This window comes from Microcebus murinus, chromosome 5 (genome assembly GCF_040939455.1).
Source record: "Microcebus murinus isolate Inina chromosome 5, M.murinus_Inina_mat1.0, whole genome shotgun sequence".
Taxonomy (NCBI): Eukaryota; Metazoa; Chordata; class Mammalia; order Primates; family Cheirogaleidae; genus Microcebus; species Microcebus murinus.
Genome location: NC_134108.1, coordinates 111,858,297 through 111,879,219, shown reverse-complemented (window position 1 = coordinate 111,879,219; position 20,923 = coordinate 111,858,297). Strand labels below are relative to the sequence as shown.

Sequence of the window (20,923 nt, the reverse complement as noted above, 5' to 3'; positions counted from 1 at the left end):
AACTAACAGCGTATAGGCTGAATAATCTTAGGCCCTCCTGCCACACTGACTTCTTTCAGCAAGACTCTACCCACTCGTACCATTCCTGAGGGCCTTCCCTGACTTCCTCTTACATTTGATCACATAACTGTGTCCCTCTCCAGCTGTGAGCTCCCTGAGGGCTGGGAATGCCTTTTATTGGTATTCTTAGCACATAGTATATAAACTTACATTTGTGAAATCAGTGACTGAATTGCTGGAGCGATGAGGGGACTCTTTCTGGGAGAGGTGAGACTTGCATGGAGCTGGGCGATTCCTGGTTGGGGGAGGGGGTTGAAAGAACAAGCGGGGAACTCCCAGCAGGCGGTGGGACCTGAAAGTCAACCCAGACTGGCAGGGAGAAGATCTTATCATGCCACCTGGAAAGGCTGCCTCTTCTGGCTCAGGTGGTACCTGAATGTGGCACCCAGATGTCTGTTTGGTTTCTTCAAAACAGCTTCCAGAGGCCGGGCGCTGTGGCTCACGCCTGTAATCCTAGCTCTTGGGAGGCCGAGGCGGGCGGATTGCTCAAGGTCAGGAGTTCAAAACCAGCCTGAGCAAGAGCGAGACCCCGTCTCTACTAAAAATAGAAAGAAATTAATTGGCCAACTGATATATATATATAAAAAAAATTAGCCGGGCATGGTGGCTCATGCCTGTAGTCCCAGCTACTCGGGAGGCTGAGGCAGAAGGATCGCTCGAGCCCAGGAGTTTGAGGTTGCTGTGAGCTAGGCTGACGCCACGGCACTCACTCTAGCATGGGCAACAAAGTGAGACTCTGTCTCAAAAAAAAAAAAAAAAAAAAAACAGCTTCCAGAAAAGCGAATAAACCACAAAAGAGAGAGAAGGGTGATTTATTTTTCAACTGTCAGCCCACACCCCAGAACAAAACCTACTGACCAGAACATGAGGGTCTGCACGTGGGCAGATCCCAGGAAGAAGTCAGAGAACCCTAGTTCAGACTTCAGCAGCAAACCAGGGTCAGATTTCACCAAGGTCAGAACTCAAGGTTCATGTACATCCTCAGACCCCGCTCCCAAGCCCTGTCCTTTTCCTCTCGCCTTCTCTCGTCCCTCCGGCTCAGTGTTGCCACTCGAGGGGCTCTCTCCCTTCCAGCCACGGCCTGGGTGTCCCAAGCTGGGAAGTGTGTGACTCGGGGCTGGGGTGCTGATCTGAAGCCTAATCCTTCTTGGTCCCTCTTGAGGACAGTGGGGATGGGGTTGGCACGGCCCTCGCCCCTGGGTCCTAGCCCCATTCCTGGCTCCCAGCCTCCCCTCAGCAGCAGCTTAAAGCCTGGGCTAGAGGTGGGCACCCCAAGTGGAAGGTGGGAGGGCCGGGGACCCTGGGACAATGACAACAGGTGAGCAGTGGATGTGCGGTGGTTGGAATCTTGAAAGTGGGTGTCACAGGTCTCGCAGTACTGGGGAGATGGAGAGGGAGACCTGCAGAGAAAGAAGAAAAAGGGTTAAGGGCAGCAGAAGGGAAAGAGTTAAGGCCTCAGAAGGTGCTGGCAGGGTAGGACAGGAGCCTTCTAGCTTTTCTGCTAAGGAAAAAATTGCCTTCTTCCCCAGTTAACAGTGAGGGGAATAGTTGAAAGAAGAGAAGGTAACCAGGCTTTACAAGCTCTCAGTCAAAGGAGGAATAACAGGCCGGCCGAGGTGGCTCACACCTGTAATCTAGCACTCAGGGAGGCCGAGGCAAGCGGATTGCTCGAGGTCAGGAGTTCAAAACCAGCCTGAGCAAGAGCTAGACCCCGTCTCTACTATAAATAGAAAGAAATTAATTGGCCAACTAAAAATATATATAGAAAAAATTAGCCGGGCATGGTGGCGCATGCCTGTAGTCCCAGCTACTCGGGAGGCTAAGGCAGCAGGATTGCTTGAGCCCAGAAGTTTGAGGTTGCTGTGAGCTAGGCTGATGCCACGGCACTCAATCTAACCTGGGCAACAAGTGAGACTCTGTGTCAAAAAAAAAAAAAAGGGAGGAATAACAGTAATGACTATAGCTAACATTTATAGCATTTATGGAGCATACTCTATGACAAGCACTGTTCTAGCATAAACATACATTAACCTAATGAATCCTAACAGCCCTATGAGAAAGTTGTTCTTATTACCATTCCTTTTTTTTTTTTAATTTTTATTGATTTATTTTGAGACAGAGTCTCACTCTGTTGCCCTGAGTAGAGTGCCCTGACATCAGCCTAGTTCACAGCAACCTCAAACTCCTGGGCTCAAGTGATCCTCCCGTCTTGGCCTCCCGGAGCGTTAGGATTACAGGTGTGCACTACAACACCCAGCCTATTACCCCCATTTCTAAGATGAGGAAACTGGGACATGTAGACAAATTTTTGCCCAAGTACAATCAGGATTTAAACCCTATCAGGCTACACTGGAGGATGAAGAGAGAACCCTTCAGCTCTGTTCTGGGACCTCTGGCATGGAGTGGCTAGGAAGGGCAGACTATACTGAAAGAGGTATGAGCTAAAGTTTCTCCTCACCAATTCTCTGGGCTCCTTGTCTCTCCATGGCTTTCCCTGACCATTTGGGCCACCTCAGGGAAGCCAGCTTCTTCAGCCAGCTGAGCAGCATCCTTGCCACCAACCTCACAGACCCCTACCCAGGCAGCCCCACGGCCCAGGAGATAGCTCACAGCTGCTCCCTGGCCTGCTCGGGCAGCACACATCAGTGGCGTCCACCAGAAGGCATCTCGAGCGTTGATATTCCCCCCAGCTCCCCCTGCATCATGGGGCTCCAAAAGTCTTCGAAGTTCTGCCAGGTCCCCCTCCTGGGCTGCCCTCAGTATGCACTGGGTCATCCTATCCTCAGCCTCAAGGGATCTTCTGTGTCCACGTCTTCTCGATGTTCCTGCTGCCACTGTTTCTGCCGCAGCCTCCCTCATCATTCTTCTTTTCTTCCTTTTTCTTTCCGTGGCAGGTTCAGGTTCAGGCTGAGATCTCCAGGGCTCAGGGGCACTGCTCTCATCCCCAATCAGAGCCTCATAGAAAGCTCGGGCTGCAGCCCCATCCAGGGTGGGCTCTGGCTCCTCAGGCTGTGGCTGCTGTTGCCCATCCTTCCAGAGGTCACTAGGGTCGGTGGCTGGGGTGAAGCTGATGAGGGAGGGTCTAGACATGGCTTTTGGGAGAACTGAGAAAGTGAAACTAGGCAAGAGGAGGATGAGACAAGAAAGCCAAATCCCTTATGACCCCTGCAGTGACCAAAGCCGCCTCTAGGAACCTGTTGGGATGAGGAAAAGCAGTCTTAGAGTCAAAAACACCCTCCCACCTCCAAAGTGACCCCACAACCTAGGACCTTGCACAGCCCAAGGGCCAGAAGTCATGTGTAAAAACACAGAACCCTACAATAACCGACCCTGCCCCTTAGTAAAAGTTATTAAAGAAAACTCCATGAGATAGTTGTTCAGAGGTCCCACAATCCGCCCCATCCCCACCAACAATAAATAATACCAGCCTCTCTCTGAAACCACTTTCCTACCCCATAAGACATACAATTAATTAGCCAGGCATGGTGGCGCATGCCTGTAGTCCCAGCTACTCAGGTGGCTGAGGCAGGAGGATGGCTTAAGCCCAGGAGTTTGAGGTTGCTGTGACCTTGGCTGACGCCACAGCACTCAGTCTAGCCTGGGCAACAAAGTGTGACTCTGTCTCAAAAAAAAAAAAGACATACATTAAGAAAAATCAGCCTGGCCCTTTAAATCTTCCTTGATCCCATTTCGGGGTTTTCTCTTTCCAAACAGACAGGACACTTCTCCGAAATCGGAGAAAAGCTCCCGGTTACATTGCTTTTTAGCTTCCGCACGGTAAAATGACGCTTTTCCATTCAAGAGAGTTGACACATTCAAACAGACTGATGGCATGAAGACACATGCATGGCAACAACAAAAAACCCGGGCCAGGCACGGTGGCTCACGCCTGTAATCCTAGCACTCTGGGAGGCCAAGGTGGGCGGATTGCTCGAGGTCAGGAGTTCGAAACCAGCCTGAGCAAGAGTGAGACCCCGTCTCTACTATAAATAGAAAGAAATTAATTGGCCAACTAATATATATATAGAAAAAATTAGCCGGGCATGGTGGTGCATGCCTGTAGTCCCAGCTACTTGGGAGGCTGAGGCAGGAGGATCACTTGAGCCCAGGAGTTGGAGGTTGCTGTGAGCTAGGCTGACGCCATGGCACTCACTCTAGCCTGGGAAACAAAGTGAGACTCTGTCTCAAAAAAATAAAAATAACCCACCACCCACGTTATTTGAGCGCCATGCTCACAGCACCCAGTTCGGTTTCCCGCCCTGGAACCTTTCCAATAGCACAGGCGCAAGCACCGCGTGACCAGGCGGCGCGAGCACCAGGAAGGGTCTGTCGGTTGGGGTCCTACTTTTACATAACGCCCCCACAATGCTCTTCGCCTTCCTCAACGTGGCCCCGCTCCAAATTCATTTTCTGGAGCCGGGAAACCACTCTCTGGGTTAAGAAAGGCCCTCAGGAGGAGGAAGGAAACCTGTGGAATGCCGAGAAGCTCTGAAATGAAATAACAGCACCCTGCCCCTCACCATTACCCTGACCAGGGTTCGAAGGTTACACTTAGAGCCTAAAAGGAAATGGAGAAGTGCAAAGGGACGAGCAGCAGAATGGCTGGCGCCACCTCAGGTTAGCGCACTGGGCCGTTCCGACTCTCGCACGGCGTAGCTCAGCTCAGGCCAGCACATCCAATCCAAGTCTCAGCACGGAGCCCAGCCTCACCTCCCACCTGAGGCGGCCGGGGCCGGGGCGAAACATGTGCTGCGTCGCGGTCTCCGGTGGCGGGCCTGACTCGGATCAGGGGCTCGACAGACGATAAGGACCCAGCGGACTGGCCGGGGATGGGGTCAGACCCTGGGCAACCGTGCTGCGCTGGAACTAGAGGGGAACGGTGTGAGGGAAGGTACAGGGAGAGCTCCCTCCCAGATCGCTCCTTTCCCCGCCCCCCGGCCCCTAGGTCCAGTGAGCACTTTGCTGTATTTCCCAGGCTCCCTGGCCTCGAGCACTGAACTTGGTTTCCGCTTCCGGTGGCGCCTCGCTGCGCCCGATCCCAGGCGCCTTTCTCCGAGGCCTCGCGACACCAGGGTCATGCGCGGGTCATCCTGGGATTCGTAGTTTGCTTGTCCGTCATTTCACCAGTTTCTGTTCCTATCAGGGACTCCATATCCCAGCGTTCACCGCGGCGCCCGACCCTTGGCGCTTGCGTGTTGCGCTCTTCCCCCGCCCTCTCCAATTTCCACTCCTCCCAACCCACTTCGCCTGCCTCGGTCGGGTCCGCGGCCTGCGCTCTAGCGGTCGCAGCTGTTCCTTGAAGTAGCAACTCCCCTCCCCCACCCCAGTCCCGGTCCCTGTCCAGCCAGTGAGTCTGAGGTCGTCGCCGCGCCGAGTTCCTTGTCGCTAAGCGCGGCGCATGGGGTCTTCGTGCTTTGATGTGGGGGCGGGGGAGGAAGCGACCTGGTCGGGCACCAGAGAGGGAGGGGTGGCCTGAGGGGCGGAGGCAGGATGTGGAGAATCCTGTGAAAGGTACCTGACGGCTACCTTCAGGCCTTGAGAAAAGGAGGGGCCCAGCTCTTGCTTGGGAATGGTAAACTTCGAAACCCTTGGAAAACGTTCCGGGGACATGCAGAGCCTGCAGTTGTAGGGATCCTGAGCCGAGGGCCCTGCCGGAGTTGACACAGGGGAGAGGGGCCTGGCCTTCAGAAACGCCAGGGATGTGGGTAGGACTGCCAGATGGCAGGGTTAGGACTTGGGCCTGGCGCAAGTGTTGAGACTCCAAAGAATTTCTAACTTCAGAGAAAAGGGGCTGAAGTGTAAATAAGAGGAGCTGGAGAGGGGTGCTTTAGAGGCTGGGATCCTTTAAGAAAGGGTGGCCCCAAATTCTTCCATGATTGGAGGGTAGTGTGGGAGGAGGGAGGATACCAGAGGCAGGGAGGGAAAGCTTGGGCTTTACTTACACTGTTTTTTTTCCTAGCTGACGTGAAGATGAGCAGCTCAGAGGAGGTGTCCTGGATTTCCTGGTTCTGTGGGCTCCGTGGCAATGAATTCTTCTGTGAAGTGAGTTCTCTTCAACCTCCCTACTTACCAACCCCACATATTCTCCAACCAGATGTTCCCTTACATATTCATCTTCTACACAGTTTTCTTATATGCTACGTGGAAACTCCTTCCTGTCAAGGAAGGGTTCCCTCAGTAACCCTCCACTAACCTGTGATGAAGCAGCAATACTGGGGCCCAAATCCCAGCCTTCCCACCCTCCAGCAACACTGGACTAGTCAGTTTGTGTCTTCTTTTTATTACTAGAGTGGCACTGGCACCTATTTCAGGTGTCTGTTAGGAGAATTGAAATACCACATTATTAAGATGTTTTGTGATGTGCAAAACAAACCTGTGTTTTTGTTTGTTTGAGACAGAGCCTTTCTCTGTTGCCCAGTTCACAGCAACCTCCAACTCCTAAACTCAAGTTATCATCCTGCCTTAGCCTCCCAAGTAGCTGGAGGTACACACCACCATGCCTGGCTAATTTTTCTATTTTTAGTAGAGATGGGGTTTAGCTCTTGCTCAGGTTGGTCTTAATCTCCTGACCTTAAGCAATCCTTCTGCCTCAGCCTCCCAGAATGCTAGGATTATAGGCATGAGCCACTGAGCCTGGCCAAAGCTGTGTGTTAATGTGAGGGATTCTAACTGCTTTCAAAAACCAAGCTGTTGAGCTTCTGCCTTCCTTAAAGAGCCAGCTATCCCTGTAGAGAGTACAAAACTGGTTCCTAGAGATGGGGGGCAGGAGGAGGAACAGGGATCTTGGAAAGAGTATTTTTCTCAAGATTGCTGTATCTGCTTATCTGTAGAAAAGCCAAAGCACTTATGGGAGGGAGTATAGGTGAACCAATGAGAGAGACTAAATCACTCCTGCTGAGTTGGGAGTGGGAAACCAGGGAAACAGATGCAGTTGTGTCGAGGACAAGGCATCAGTTAGAGCATCTTGTTCAAAAGCTGGGGGTTTCTATATGGGTTCCTTTTTGACTTCCATGTCCTGACAGGTGGATGAAGACTACATCCAGGACAAATTTAATCTCACTGGACTCAACGAGCAGGTGCCTCACTATCGACAAGCTTTAGACATGATCTTGGACCTGGAGCCTGGTAAGACATTCAAACGTCTATTCACTTGCTTCTTGAATTTTTAAGTTTCCTTTGCTTCTCTGTCTACCTTAACCTAAAATCCCATGGTTTCTTTTGATCCCCCACCTGACTCCCGTCTAGCTTTGTGACTTACATGATTTGTTCCATACTTTCTTTTTCTTTTTTTTCTTTTCTTTTTTTTTTTTGAGACAGAATCTCACTCTGTTGCCCAGGCTAGAGTACCATGGCATCAGCCTAGCTCACAGCAACGTCAAACTCCTGGGCTCAAGCAATCCTTCTGCCTCAGTCTTCTAAGTAGCTTGGGACTACAGGCATGCGCCACCATGCCTGGCTAATTTTTTCTATATATTTTCAGTTGGCTAATTCATTTCTTTCTATTTTTAGTAGAGACAGGGTCTCACTCTTGCTCAGGTTGGTCTCAGACTCCTGACCTTGAGTGATCCTCCCACCTTGGCCTCCCAGAGTACTAGGATTACAGGCGTGAGCCACCGTGCCCGGCCTTGTTCCATACTTTCTGAATCTGTAATTCAGCTGTGTTCTACAATGCCAGTTTTCTCTTGGGCCTCGTTTACTGTCTCTTTCTCCTGCCTTGCACCTTCCACTCTAGAGCTCTACCTTCTGCATTGACATCTTTGCATTTACGTGTTGGGAGGGAGAGGAGAGAGCAGAGGCTGAAGAGGTGTCGAGAAAAGGCAGAGCTGCCTTGGGTTGATGGAACAGTCAGAGGCCCAAGTTCCTGGGTCACATGCCCAGATGATAGATGGGGTGAGGCTCAAAGATGGGTGCTGAGCAAATAGTAGTTGCAGCCCCCAGGGGTGGGCAGGGCACATAGGAAAGCTGAAAAACAAGTGGTTGCATTTGGATGGGCCATGTTTCAGATGAAGAGCTTGAAGACAACCCCAACCAGAGTGACCTGATTGAGCAGGCAGCCGAGATGCTTTATGGATTGATCCATGCCCGCTACATCCTCACCAACCGGGGAATCGCCCAGATGGTAAAGCCTCTTTGCCCTCACTCCTCTTGAGAAGAGGGGAGGAACCCCAGACTCTGGGCCTGGGAATTGAATCCCAATTGGGGTCATCTTGAAGGGGGTATTTTCAGGGAGAGAGATGTGACCTTGGACAGGGAGTTGTTATAGACTGCCTCTTCCTCAAGGAACAAATAGTGAATGGCACTAATGGTCTGTAGCCTGCCCAACTGGAGGAAAGGCAACAGAGGAGTCTGAGGGCCCATTTGGGCCAAGGAAGGGGCCACTGAACAGAGGTGGCAGAAGGTAGGGTACAGAGTGACATGGGTTGGGCTACAGAGGGAGTTGTCTCTTCTCTTCACACCTACCTGCCAACTGCTTTTTTTTATTCACCTCAGTTGGAAAAGTACCAGCAAGGAGACTTTGGCTACTGTCCGCGTGTGTACTGTGAGAACCAGCCAATGCTCCCCATCGGTGAGTGTTGAAGGGAGAGGACGGCACTGTGTGGCTGTCTTCTGGAAAGTAGTTGGGGCCTGCGTCCTGGAGGGAGGTTGGGTGGGGTTGGGGAGTGCCTGGCCTGCTGAGTCTGGCTGTCTCCCAGGCCTTTCGGACATCCCTGGCGAGGCCATGGTGAAGCTCTACTGCCCCAAGTGCATGGATGTGTACACACCCAAGTCATCGAGGCACCACCACACAGATGGCGCCTACTTCGGCACTGGTTTCCCTCACATGCTCTTCATGGTGCATCCCGAGTACCGACCCAAGCGACCTGCCAACCAGTTTGTGCCCAGGTGGGGAGCAAGGACAGTTAATTAAGGGTCAAAGGAAAGGTGCAAGATTCCCCTAGAGAGAAAGGAGGACAGAGCATGGCCCTTTCTTGAAGCTTGCTTTTCTCAAAGCTAGGGCATCTTCCTTCTGAGTAACTGTAGGAAAAGTTATTTGATTGTTTTGGTTTTCTCATAAAATGATGACAGTACTTGCCTGACAAAGTGTCTTCAGATGTGTGGATTACTTAGAATAATGTTTGGCACTTGAAGCACCATTTAAGTAATAGTCCTTATTGTCATCATCTTGGGACCCTCAGAGCTGCAGGTTAAGCATCGTTCATCTCTCTAGAACATCGTTTTATCCTGGTGTGGGGTAGAAAGGTTTGGTTTTATATTGAAACAAATACTGATGCATATCTCCAGGTATTTGGGTTTTACCGGATGGTTAAGATAAATTTCCAGGCCGGGCGCGGTGGCTCACGCCTGTAATCCTAGCACTCTGGGAGGCCGAGGCGGGCGGATCGCTCGAGGTCAGGAGTTCAAAACCAGCCTGAGCAAGAGTGAGACCCCTTCTCTACTAGAAATAGAAAGAAATTAATTAGCCAACTAATATATATAGAAAAAAAAAATTAACCGGGCATGTGGCGCATGCCTGTAGTCCCAGCTACTCAGGAGTCTGAGGCAGCAGGATCGCTTAAGCCCCGGAGTGTGAGGTTGCTGTGAGCTAGGCTGACGCCATGGCACTCACTCTAGCCTGGGCAACAAAGCGAGATTCTGCCTCAAAAAAAAAAAAGATAAGTTTCCAAATATTCTTGAGCTAAAAAGTTGGAAACCACTGCCCTTAAGTTTTGAGCAGGCCCATGGAGGAGCTGGGTGGGATGGTGGGAATGCAGGCCACTGGTGGGGCCTGGGTAGGGCTCACGCTGCTGCCTCTGTCCCTGCCCAGGCTCTACGGTTTCAAGATCCATCCAATGGCCTACCAGCTGCAGCTCCAAGCCGCCAGCAACTTCAAGAGCCCAGTCAAGACGATTCGCTGATTCCCCACTCTACCTGTCCCGCAGTCTTTGACACCTTCTTTCTTTTGCTGCCACCTTTTCAGGAACCTTCTATCATTTTTAGTTTAAATTAAAGGAGTCATTATTGTGGTGGGAATATGAAATAAAGTGGAAGAAAAGGCCATGAGCTAGTCTGCTTGCTGCTGCTTGTGGTTGGGGAAGGGAAGGCGGTGGTGTGCTGGACCCCAGGGGCCCTCATGGCCCAGCCCACCCTCCCCACTTTGAAAAACAGGACAGATTTGTTTCTGGTGGATTTGGGTGATGTTTTTAGTGTAAAGCAGGCAAAATGCCTACTACTGAGTGTAGGGAAGTGCAAGTTCAGAAGGAAAAGAGAAAAATCAGGATTCACAGACTAGACAAATACTTGTTCTCTTTAAGAATCTATGACTGTTTGTTTATATTATTTTAAGGATCTTAATTAGCAACACTATCTTCTAGTTTTGGTTTTAAGGGGAAAGTAGCCCTAAAGTAAACAACTGTAAGGGGTAGAGAGAGGAAGGACACAGGCCCAGAGGTATCTGTGTGCACCTTGCTGGGGGAGCTGAGATGAGCTCACCTCAGAAGGATGTGGACACTTGGTTCCCTGAGCTTATCCCAGCACAATGGGGACTGGTCCTATTGCTAGGAGAGGACAGCAGATGGTGGCAGAGATAGACACTAATCTATGGACTCTGGGGGAGGAAATAGGTCGTTAGAGGCATGCAGGACAAAGGTAGACAACTGGTAAAACCCAGGTGGTGCACTGATATTAACCCCTGTCTGGGCCATGGCTCCCACACTCAGGAAACAGACCTTGTGGGTGAGGACACACTGTCCCTCCTGCCAAGTTAATAACTTCCTCCCCTAGTCAGGATCCTGTCCCAGGCAGGAATATAGCTCCTGCTCAGGCTGCCTGTCAAAACCACCCTGCAGCTCCGGATTAAGGATCATGGTCATGGGAATGCAGGGTTTCAGGGTATCCCTCAGGAACTGCTCTTCTCACCAGAATTACATAACAGAAGCCTGTGTGCTTGTAGGTGTGCTGGTCATGGTGGGCTTCACATTGGGAAAGGGTAAGTAAGTGGGGCCCAGGGGCAGGGTGGAAGGGGATTCTAGGAAGGGGGTGGATGGAGGTAGGCCCTCCGGGGTTCCTACAGGGCAGGGGACTTAAGAGTGAGCCAGTGCTCCCATTCCTCTGCCTCCCCAGTTCCTGCTCCTGAAGTCCGGACCTGTCACTTCTGCCTCTTAGAAGACCCTGCTGTTGGATGCATTTCAGGCTCGGAGAAGTGCACCATTAGCAGTTCCTCCCCATGCATGGTGATTTCCATCTATTATGGTGAGTCAAGTCCCAGGCAGGGCCTGCTGGTGGGGCAGCCTATGACTGATCTTTCACCGATGAGGGCTCTTTGGGGCCTGCAGTACAAGAAGAAAGAAGGATCTTGGAGGAAGGGTTTGGGTTTCTGGGAAGCCAGCTGAGCTCATTTTTCTAGCCTCTTCTGAAGGAGTCTGAGGTAGAAATCAGGTCTGGGTGAGGGATGAGAGTCAGGGTGAGGGATGAGAGTCAGTGGTAGGGGTGCCAGGTTTGGGGACTTCGGGAGGCTATTGACAGGGCTATTACTTGTCCCCTCTTCTTCAGATATCAAGGTTCGCTTCACCATCCGAGGCTGTGGACAGCACAATTCCTACCGCTGCCAAGAAAAACGTAACACCTACTTCTCAGAGTACTGGTATCAGGCCCAGTGCTGCCAGTACGATTACTGCAACTCCTGGTCCAGCCCCCAGCTCCAAAGCTTCCTGCCTGGGCCCTCTGACAAGTCTCTGACCTTGCCTCTGTCTGACTCCCAGATCCAACGGTTCTACCAGGCCCTCAACCTCTCACTGCCCCTCCCCAGCTTCCATGCTGGGAAGGAGCCTGAAGACCTGGATCCCCTGGCCACCCTGCCCCTGAACTTGGGCTTGTCCATTGCTGCCCTGCGCCACATGTACTTGTTCCTCAACAGTTCAGGACTTTTGGTTCTTCCCCAGGCTGGACTCTGACACCTTACTCTTTCCAGATTGCACTCTATTCTAGCATCTCTCCCTAACACCCCAGCATCCTGCACTTCCCTTTCTGAGAACACCCACATTCTTAGGTCACCATGATTGCTTAGGCCTCCCTCCTCTGTGCTCCAGCATCTCTATGGCTTTGGTTTAATTTCCTTCCCTGAACCCTGGTGCTGTTCCTCCTAGAAAAGAATCTCAAGTGTGGATTCTCCTCTGGTCTCCTGCCACATCTGTTTAGATCTACCTCTTAAGATCTGGTACCAGACTGAACTTGCAGCAAGAAAGATGAGGAGTAGACTTTTCTGCATATTTCCTGAGTTGGCAGCCTGGTGTCCCTGCCTCACTGTCTCTACCATCTCCTCCCCTGGCCTGGTCTCCTGCGTGTGTCCTCTCTTATGACAGTCTCTGGCCTCAGCCCCACCCATTTCACCTCACTGCATCCTGACACCCACCTCCATAGGGGTCTGGTGAGAGGAGACGGGAGGGGGTCTGTCCTGCTCTGCTCCACATCCCCTGTTTTCCTCCACAATAAACTGGGACTGGGCTAAATCTGTGTCACATTGATTATGGAGTCAGGCCCAGGCGTGGAGAGGTATAACAGGTATAAACAGGTTAATTGGGTGTGGGATTCAAACAGGATTGCAGAACACTGCCCACTCCATTTGGCTTTGTGCCTTCCTCTCAGCCTGCCCCAAAGGGCCCACATCCTTCCCCACCTCTGCTTAGCTAGAGATCAAAGCATGAGGACTGACTTCTCCCAACCGGAAACATACAGTATAAAACCTAGAAAGTTAAACCCTGCTGATACCAAGTTTTTTCACCTAAGAGAAAAAAAAAACCTTTCTTTTTAAATCAGAAAGACCCAGGAGCCAAGACCTGCATCCCAGAGTCACCTGGTACTGAGGGACCTGGTCTGCTGGTCCCTAGTTCTCAAGGACCCTGGCACCCAGGATTCCCTGGACGTGGGGGTCCATGTTGAGGGGCAGAGGGCACAGATGGGGCTGCAATATTTGGATCTTCATTTTAATGTTTTACTTTTAAAAAATTGCAATTGTATAGCAATGCTGGATACAACTCATCCTTTCCCATACATTCAGTAAGCACTAGACACATACTCAGCCAGGCCCAGTGCTGAGCACCAGGACTACCGAATGAGTGCAACCAAGTGTCTGCCCTTCTGAGTCTTGCAGCCCATTGCTGGGGTTAGAAACCTGTTTCTGGAAAGCAGTGGAACTTTGTGGCTGGGGGGCCAATCCCAGCTCCTTTGTCCCTTGGGTAAGTCAATCTCTCTCAGCCTCACTTTAGTCACCTGTCAAGTAGGGATAGCACCTCATAAAGAGAGAATGCATGTCAGTGTGTATACACAGATGAAGTTACAGCCTTTTCCCTCCTTAAAACATGTTTTATTTTTGTTTTGAGACAGAGTCTCGCTCTGTTGCCCGGGCTAGAGTGCTGTGGCATCAGCCTAGCTCACAGCAACCTCAAACTCCTGAGCTCAAGCAATCCTCCTGCCTCAGCCTCCTGAGTAGCGGGGACTACAGGCATGTGCCACCATGCCTGGCTAAATTTTTCAATATATTTTTAGTTGCCCAATTAATTTATTTCTATTTTTAGTAGAGTCGGGGTCTCACTCTTGCTCAGGCTGGTTTCGAACTCCCAACTGACCTGGAAAGCGATCTGTCCGCCTCAGCCTCCCAGAGTGCTAGGATTACAGGCGTGAGCCACCATGCCCGGCCAAAAATACACATTTCTTAGAGTCAAATGCACACACAATTTTTGGCCTCTTTATTTGTAGAGACTGGGTCTAGCTGTGTTGTCCTGGCTGGCCTTGAACTCTCAGCCTCAAGCAATCCTCCAGCCTCAGTCTCCCACCTGCTTGGGAGTACAGATGCGTGCTGCTGCACCCAGCTAGGCTATCTATTTTCAAATCTTTTTGGTAAAACATTCAGGAACTTGCACATATCATGAAATGGACTTTTGTAAACTACACACCTGTGTCATCAGCATCCGAAGCTACCCTCTTGCCCCTCCCCAGGCACTCCTCTCAACTCTCAGGATAGCCACTGTCCTGACTTGGAGCAGCTCAGATGAGTTTTGTCTGTGTGCTTGATGGAAATGGCATCGCACGGCATATACCCCTACCTACACAACATTTTGCGCACATAATATAACATCTCCGTGGCCTGTATTCTGACAGAAGACACCAAACCACGTTAAGTTTTAGGTCATGAGGCAGTTGGAGGTTTAAAGAGTTACAAACCCTCAATGTTCCCCCTCACTTTGTTAGATCCACCTTTCCCCATGACCTGTGATAAACAAGACAGAGAAAGGCCCAAGTTTACACAGGTCTAGCAGGTCACACCAAAAGACAGCCTTAGAGGTTTAGGAATGTGGCCTAAAATTGAGTGACTTGCCAAGGTGCTTGAAGAGGGAAGGTGAGCCCAGGAATCAGACCACCACGTCTAACGTCTCCTCCAGAGTGGCCTTTTGCCCACCCCTTCCTCCCTGGGCCTGGGCCTTCTGCAGCCCCTCCCACCAACACACCCCTCTGGACCTCCAGCCCCTGCACAGCTTTGGTCCCACAGCACTTTGGAGGATGCCCACTCACCTGGCCTTCACCATTGCAGGGTTTCCACTTCCTCTTCACCTTTTTGTTTCTAGAGCTGAGTCAAATGCCAAGGCAGGGCAGAAGGAGGGCTCAGCAGAGCTGGGAGCCCTTTCCTGCCCCTGTGATGGGGCAGTCAGGCCCACTTCCCTCAGCCTCCACCTCCACCAGAAGAGAGAGACAAACCAGGCTGCACACCAGTTTATTTTGGAGGAATACCTGGGGACTTGGGGAAAAAGAGGGAGCCTGGGTAGGGGCAAGGGGGGACAGAATGGGAATCGGGGTGTTGAAGGGTGTCAAACAAGAGAAAGAGAGGTAAGACTGGGGTCCAGTGACGGAGGCAGAGAGGGCTCATATAAGGGACTGGAAGTTGTCCTGGCTGAGCCCAGGTAGAAGTCAAGACAGTGCCAGAAATGTAGAATTTTACCCCAAGTTCTCTGCAGTTGTTCTAAGGAGTATAGAGTGCTCTGTTTTGAGGGTCATTGCAGAAATCCAGGAAGCAGCATTGAGAGAATATCCAGAAGCCAAACACTGGAGACGTGCGGGTGTATGAACAATCACTCATCTGCTCCTTGCTGCGGCAGTCACTCACCATGACATCAGAACCGCTGCCTATGGGGGCCACAGGCACCAGTGACATGGAGGTCCCAGGGCAGAGCCCCAAACCCTCTCCTCCCCGCACTCCCCACAGCCTGCCCCAGACTAGGCTAATAAAAAGGACTAGGACTAATAAAAAGAAAAATAAAAGATTCCTAGAATTGGGTAGGGGTGGGGAGTGCAGTGCCCAGTGAGTCACCAGCCATGGAACTCTGCAGAAGTTCCAAGGGGAAGGCTGGAGGGACAGAACCATCAAATGTCCATGGTTGGAGGGGGAGTTAAGACATACAGACCCAAATGGGGAAAAACAGCACTGTGGGACCATGCAAGAAAAAATTGAGGAAATATTTTGAAGGTTGGATGCATAAAGGAGATGTTTGTCATTTATTTTCTAGACCAAAAGTAAAAGAATAATATATCTGCTGCTATTATATATATTAGAGGAGGGAAAAAATCTTTGTGCCCATGTCCCAAGAAGTTATGTAGAGGGATGTTCACGGCTGCCCTGTTTGAGAGAGTAAAAAATTAGAAGTGGCCAGGCGCGGTGGCTCACACCTATAATCCTAACACTCTGGGAGGCCGAGGTGGGTGGATTGCTTAAGGTCAGGAGTTCGAAACCAGCCTGAGCGAGACCCCGTCTCTACCAAAAATAGAAAGAAATTAATTGACCAACTAAAAACATATATACAAAAAATTAGCCGGGCATGGTGGCTCATGCCTGTAGTCCCAGCTACTTGGGAGGCTGAGGCAGTAGGATCGCTGAGCCCAGAAGATTGAGGTTGCTGTGAGCCAGGCTGACACCACGGCACTCACTCTAGCCTGGGCAACAAAGTGAGACTCTGTCAAAAAAAAAAAAAAAAAAAAAAATTAGAAGTAACCTAAATGCCTGGTAATAGCAGGATGAAGAAGTCAGCTCTGACAGGCCCTTGCCGTGCCCCACCATGCAGCAGGCCAACAGGACAAGGATGCTCCTTACAAACAGACATGGAAACATTAGTCCCCTAAATGCTAAGTTTCAAAAGCAAGCATAACAGTGTTCACAGTGGTATGCTGTTTGGGGGTGGGGGAAGATGTGAAAAAGAGTAAACAGTATATTTGCATAGGGTGGAGTGTGCAAAAATGATTGCAGGAAGTATAGTCCAGAAAATAAAAAGAGTAGTTGCTTATATGCACATGGGAGCCAGGTGAATTGTGGCAGGAGTGGAAAGAAGACTTTGCTTTGATACTTTTGTATTGTATACTTTGTTTTTTGTTTGTTTGTTTGTTTGTTTTTGGTGGGCTAGAGTACCCTGGCATCAGCCTAGCTCACAGCAATCTCAAACTCCTGGGCTCAAACGATCCTCCTGCCTCAGCCTCCCGAGTAGCTTGGGACTACAGGGATTGCCACCCTAACCAGCTAATTTTTTCTATGTATTTTTAGTTAGCCAATTAATTTCTTTCTACTTTCAGTACAGACGGGGTCTCGCTCTTGCTCAGGCTGGTTTCAAACTCCTGACCTTGAATGATCCTCCCACCTTGGCCTCTCAGAGTGCTAGGATTACAGGGGTGAGCCACTGTGCCCAGCTAGTATTGTATACTTTGATATTTTAACCATGCCTACACATCAGCTATTTAAAAAGTCTAACAAAAGGATCTGAATGAAGACAGCTTCATGCAGTAGTTGTTGAGAGCACCATCTCTGGAGCCACCCCCAAGTCTAGCTCCGCTTCTGTGAACCTCGGGCAAGACCTTTCTGCACCTCTGTTTCCTCATTTGTCAAATGAAGGTAATAATAATGCTTGCCTCAGAGGACTTCAAGTATTTAGAACAATGCCTGGCACGTATTGTGTTATGTTTTTGTTAACTTTAAAATGGCAGGCGATCGGGTGGAAGAGCAGGTATGAGGAAGGAGGAAATGAAGTCAATTTTTGGCAAGTTGAAAATGAGACAGTTGAAATTGTCCAGTGGGCGATTTGACCTGAGGAGAGTGGTTGGTGTAACATTCAGATTCAGGAGGAAGCAGTATGTGGCTGCTGGCTGAAGCCAAGGAAGCAGATAAAATCCTCTGGAGAGAGTGTATGATGTGGGAAGACAGCTCAGGACCAAACCTTGGTGACTGTGAGCCACTAAAGGAACAGGGAGAATAAAGCAAGAGTCAGTAGAAGAGACTGAAGACACAGCACAAGATGCAGGACAGTGACACCAGCAGGAACTGCGCTGACAGATGGGGGCGCAGGCAGCTTGAGGACAGGCCAGGGTGTCTGCAGATATCAAGGGTCCCCTCACTATGAGAGGGTGGAAGCCAGTCAGCTATGAGCTGAGGAGGGAAGAGGATAGAAGTGGAGACAGGCTCTGAAGCAAAGGAAAGAGAGACAGGGATGGAATAGTGTCTTAGGGTTGTGGGAACAAGACTTGGGGTGCAGCCTGGGAGGCTGGGAGAGGTTCAGTTCAGGAGAGGGCCAGGCGCATGGCAGGAGAAGGCAGCTTACTGTTTTTTATGTGGAGAGTGATGCAGCTGCTGCCAGCCGGTGTGAGGCAGATGTCAGATCCCAGAAGGCACCCCAACTCCTTGGTCTCCAAGAGGCATCGGTAGCAGCGCAGGTATTTGGGGAACTGATGTGGTTGAGGGGGTTCCTGATTGACAGGAACAAGCTTACCTAGAATACAGAGAAGCGCTGACCCCACCCCCACCTGATTCCAGGCTGCTCAACGCCACTGTTCCCTCCGGACCTCCCCAACTCAAAAAACCATAAAGTCACCAATTCTTCAAAGCCAGGTCATCGGAAGCTTTGGTCCTCATTAAAATCTCCCTTCTCGGCTGGGCGTGGTGGCTCATGCCTGTAATCCTAGCACTCTGGGAGGCCGAGACGGGCCAATTGCTCGAGGTAAGGAGTTCAAAACCAGCCTGAGCAAGAGTGAGACCCCATCTCTACTATAAATAGAAAGAAATTAATTGGCCAACTAATATATAGAAAAAATTAGCCAGGCATGGTGGCACATGCCTGTAGTCCCAGCCACTCTGGAGGCTGAGGCAGTAGGATTGCTTGAGCCCAGGAGTTTGAGGTTGCTGTGAGCTAGGCTGATGCCATGGCACTCACTCTAGCCTGGGCAACAAAGCAAGACTCTGTCTCAAAAAAAAAAAAAAAATCTCCCTTCTCTGCTCTTATATCACCAGAGATGAGGAACTCATTAATTAATTCACTCGTTCATTCTTTCAACAAGTATTTGAGGGGCTAACACGTGCCCAGCACTCTGCAAGCCTCTAAATTCAAAGGTTAGGCTGAGGCAGCCCATTCCAGCCCTGGGCAGCCCTGTTAGGGCAATCCCACACTCTCCTGGACTCCTTTTTGAACATGCTTTCTTAATCTATAATATTCAAAAGTAAAAACAAGAGTGCATCACAGGACTATCAGAGTCTCTGTTTCATGTAGACAGGAGACTTCAAGCAGCCAGGGGCTGCATTCTTTGATTTTGGTGGTCCTATGACTGGAAAGACTCATATTAAACTTAGTCCACCAAAGCCCCCATTCTCCTCTTCCCTCACCAAATGCATGCATATACATCTCCCTCTTCCTCTGGCCCTAGGCCCAGACCACATATTAATGAATCCTCAGACTCAGCAGAGCACTTGGTGAGAGCCAGAGGCAAATTCTCAACAAACACTTTGAATCCTATTTCTCTGTAGATGGTGCTTTGTAGCCAAGTGAGGAGGATACCAAGCTGGATTCAGTGTTGTTCCACCCTGTGGATTCTGGTTCAGTCATCTGGCATGCTCCCCGACCCTCCTTATTCTGTTGCCCTCAGATTTGGAGACGATCCCTTCAGTATCTCCATTGAGGTCACTGCTGTGGAGTGAGATAGGCCTGGGGTGGTCACTAGAAATCTTCCTCAGGGTCCATTAGTAGTCTCCATTTTCCCACTAAACCTACCCATCCCATCTTTCCACCTGCCTGGGTTTACCTGAGTGTCTTGGGCAGATGTACCCAAACGTTTGGTGTCTATGGGTTTCTCCATCCAGCAGGCCAGGAGACACTTCTGACCCCTTGGAACCACTTACCAAACACCAAGCTCATCCCGACCAGCACTATTACGAGGACCGCGTACAGGGCTTGGAGGGTTCTGTGGGGGCCCAGGGGCTCCAGATTGTGGCTCCCTGCAGGGCCTGCCATACAACACATGACTGCCCACTGGCCTCTAGTTTGGGCTTATATTGGTGAAAGGGAGGTTGGCCAAGAGGAAGAGGAGAGGCAACACCAGTTCAGGGTGAAAATCAGTGCCAGAGCAGCCAGAGGGACAGAGTGTCCTCACCCACAACCATTCTAGGGTATACATCCGGGCCTGGGGGGCACCCAGCAAAGGACAACGAGAGGGGGACATTTCTTTCATGGTCATTCGACAGACATTTATTCAATCCCCGCATCAGGTGTTGGGAACACAATAGTGCACACAGTCCCTGCACAGAGCACAGTCTAGTGGGGACGGCAAGTGGACAATGACTGGGGGCAGAGTACTGGCAGGAGCACCTGACAGTGGAAACCACTGGCCAGAGGGGTTTCAGCACAGGAATAACATGATCAGGTTTGTTTGTGAAAGGTTACTGTGCTGCACGCTGGAGAATCAAAGGGTTGGGAGTGGAGGCCGGGAGATGGGAAGCTGCCCCTGAGCGGGTCACAGGTGGCGGCCAGACCTAGCGGGAGAGGCGAGGCCGCGGCGGCGGGCGCTGGTCTGACGTGTCCGAAGACAGGCTACACAGGTTTGGGGTTGGGCTGAACTCCGAGTGAGGGAAGGGGGTCAGGCACCATTTTCCAAGGTGGAAAGATGTGGTACTGTCAGACATCCAAAAGCGAGGACACCCGAATCCCAGCGACCCGCACCCGGCGGGTGCCCGTTGTGGCTCCGGAAACCGGCGCCCTCCCCGCCCCCACCCCCTCGCGCGCGCCCACGCGGCGGCGAGCCGGCGGGCGCCGCGCGTTCGCTCTCCGCGCCTGACCGCTCCTCACAGCGCCGAGGACGCGGGGGCGGCGGCCGCCCTGCTCCGCTGCTCTCGCGCGGGAAACCCGGGAAGCGCGAGCGGCGCGACCCGCCCTCAGCTTCGGGCCCCGCGGACGCCCGCAGGTGGCGCTGCAGTGCCGCCGTCGCGCCGGGCGGACTCGGAGCCCTCGCCGCGGGCGCCCCGCCAGTCCCCGCGCCCGGCCCGCCGGGCTTCCCCGCCTCGCCTGCTCCGTCCCCACCTCGCCAGGTCAGTGGCAGGATCCGACAGACTCAGAGTTTTTACTTTTAGAGTCGCTGGACGATGGGAGGTCCTCGGCATCCAGGAACGACGCCACCTGTTCCAATTTCCAGTCTGAAGGTTCGGGGCGCGGCCCTGAAGTCGGGCTCCCTGCTGCCGCCCAGACTGTCCCAGAATCGTCGGGTCTTGTGCAGTTTGAGGAGAGAGAAGACGAGAAGAAACGGACGAGAGGCCGGGCGAGGTGGCTACGCCTGTAATCCTAGCACTCTGGGAGGCCGAGGCGGGTGGATTGCTCGAGGTCAGGAGTTCGAAACCAGCCTAAGCAAGAGCGAGACCCTGTCTCTACTATAAATAGAAATAAATGAATTGGCCAACTAATATATAGAGAAAAAATTAGCCGGGCATGGTGGTGCATGCCTGTAGTCCCAGCTACTCGGGAGGCTGAGGCAGGAGGATCACTTGAACCCAGGAGTTTGAGGTTGCTGTGAGCTAGGCTGAGGCCACGGCACTCACTCT

At 51.4% G+C, this 20,923-nt stretch overlaps 3 protein-coding genes across 8 annotated transcripts; 1 reads left to right on the top strand and 2 right to left on the bottom strand.

Moving 5' to 3' along the window:
* Nucleotides 1-856: 856 nt before the first annotated feature.
* Nucleotides 857-5,082, bottom strand: GPANK1 (G-patch domain and ankyrin repeats 1). 2 transcript variants are annotated; one of them, XM_012741036.2, is made up of 3 exons: nt 4,771-5,082; nt 2,519-3,254; nt 857-1,460 (listed from the first exon to the last, which is right to left on the bottom strand). In XM_012741036.2, the coding sequence occupies exons 2-3, from the start codon at nt 3,148-3,150 to the stop codon at nt 1,016-1,018; spliced, it is 1,077 nt and encodes a 358-aa protein (XP_012596490.1). In that variant the 5' UTR covers nt 3,151-3,254; nt 4,771-5,082; the 3' UTR covers nt 857-1,015. The 2 variants fall into 2 exon arrangements, with proteins under 2 accessions (XP_012596490.1, XP_012596492.1); XM_012741038.3 differs by having other exon boundaries at nt 4,778-5,082.
* On the top strand, nt 4,589-10,098 carry CSNK2B (casein kinase 2 beta). 5 transcript variants are annotated; one of them, XM_012741044.2, is made up of 7 exons: nt 4,589-4,677; nt 6,020-6,102; nt 7,083-7,185; nt 8,064-8,179; nt 8,551-8,626; nt 8,754-8,943; nt 9,866-10,098. In XM_012741044.2, the coding sequence occupies exons 1-7, from the start codon at nt 4,629-4,631 to the stop codon at nt 9,954-9,956; spliced, it is 708 nt and encodes a 235-aa protein (XP_012596498.1). In that variant the 5' UTR covers nt 4,589-4,628; the 3' UTR covers nt 9,957-10,098. The 5 variants fall into 5 exon arrangements, with proteins under 5 accessions (XP_012596498.1, XP_012596501.1, XP_012596500.1 ...); XM_012741047.3 differs by lacking the exon at nt 4,589-4,677 and adding an exon at nt 4,933-4,951; XM_012741046.3 differs by lacking the exon at nt 4,589-4,677 and adding an exon at nt 5,242-5,407.
* Nucleotides 10,099-15,049: 4,951 nt separating this feature from the next.
* Nucleotides 15,050-19,355, bottom strand: LY6G5C (lymphocyte antigen 6 family member G5C). The gene is made up of 3 exons (XM_012741012.2): nt 19,235-19,355; nt 17,667-17,834; nt 15,050-15,213 (listed from the first exon to the last, which is right to left on the bottom strand). Exons 1-3 carry the CDS (start codon nt 19,353-19,355, stop codon nt 15,050-15,052), a joined length of 453 nt encoding a protein of 150 aa, XP_012596466.1.
* Nucleotides 19,356-20,923: the final 1,568 nt, after the last annotated feature.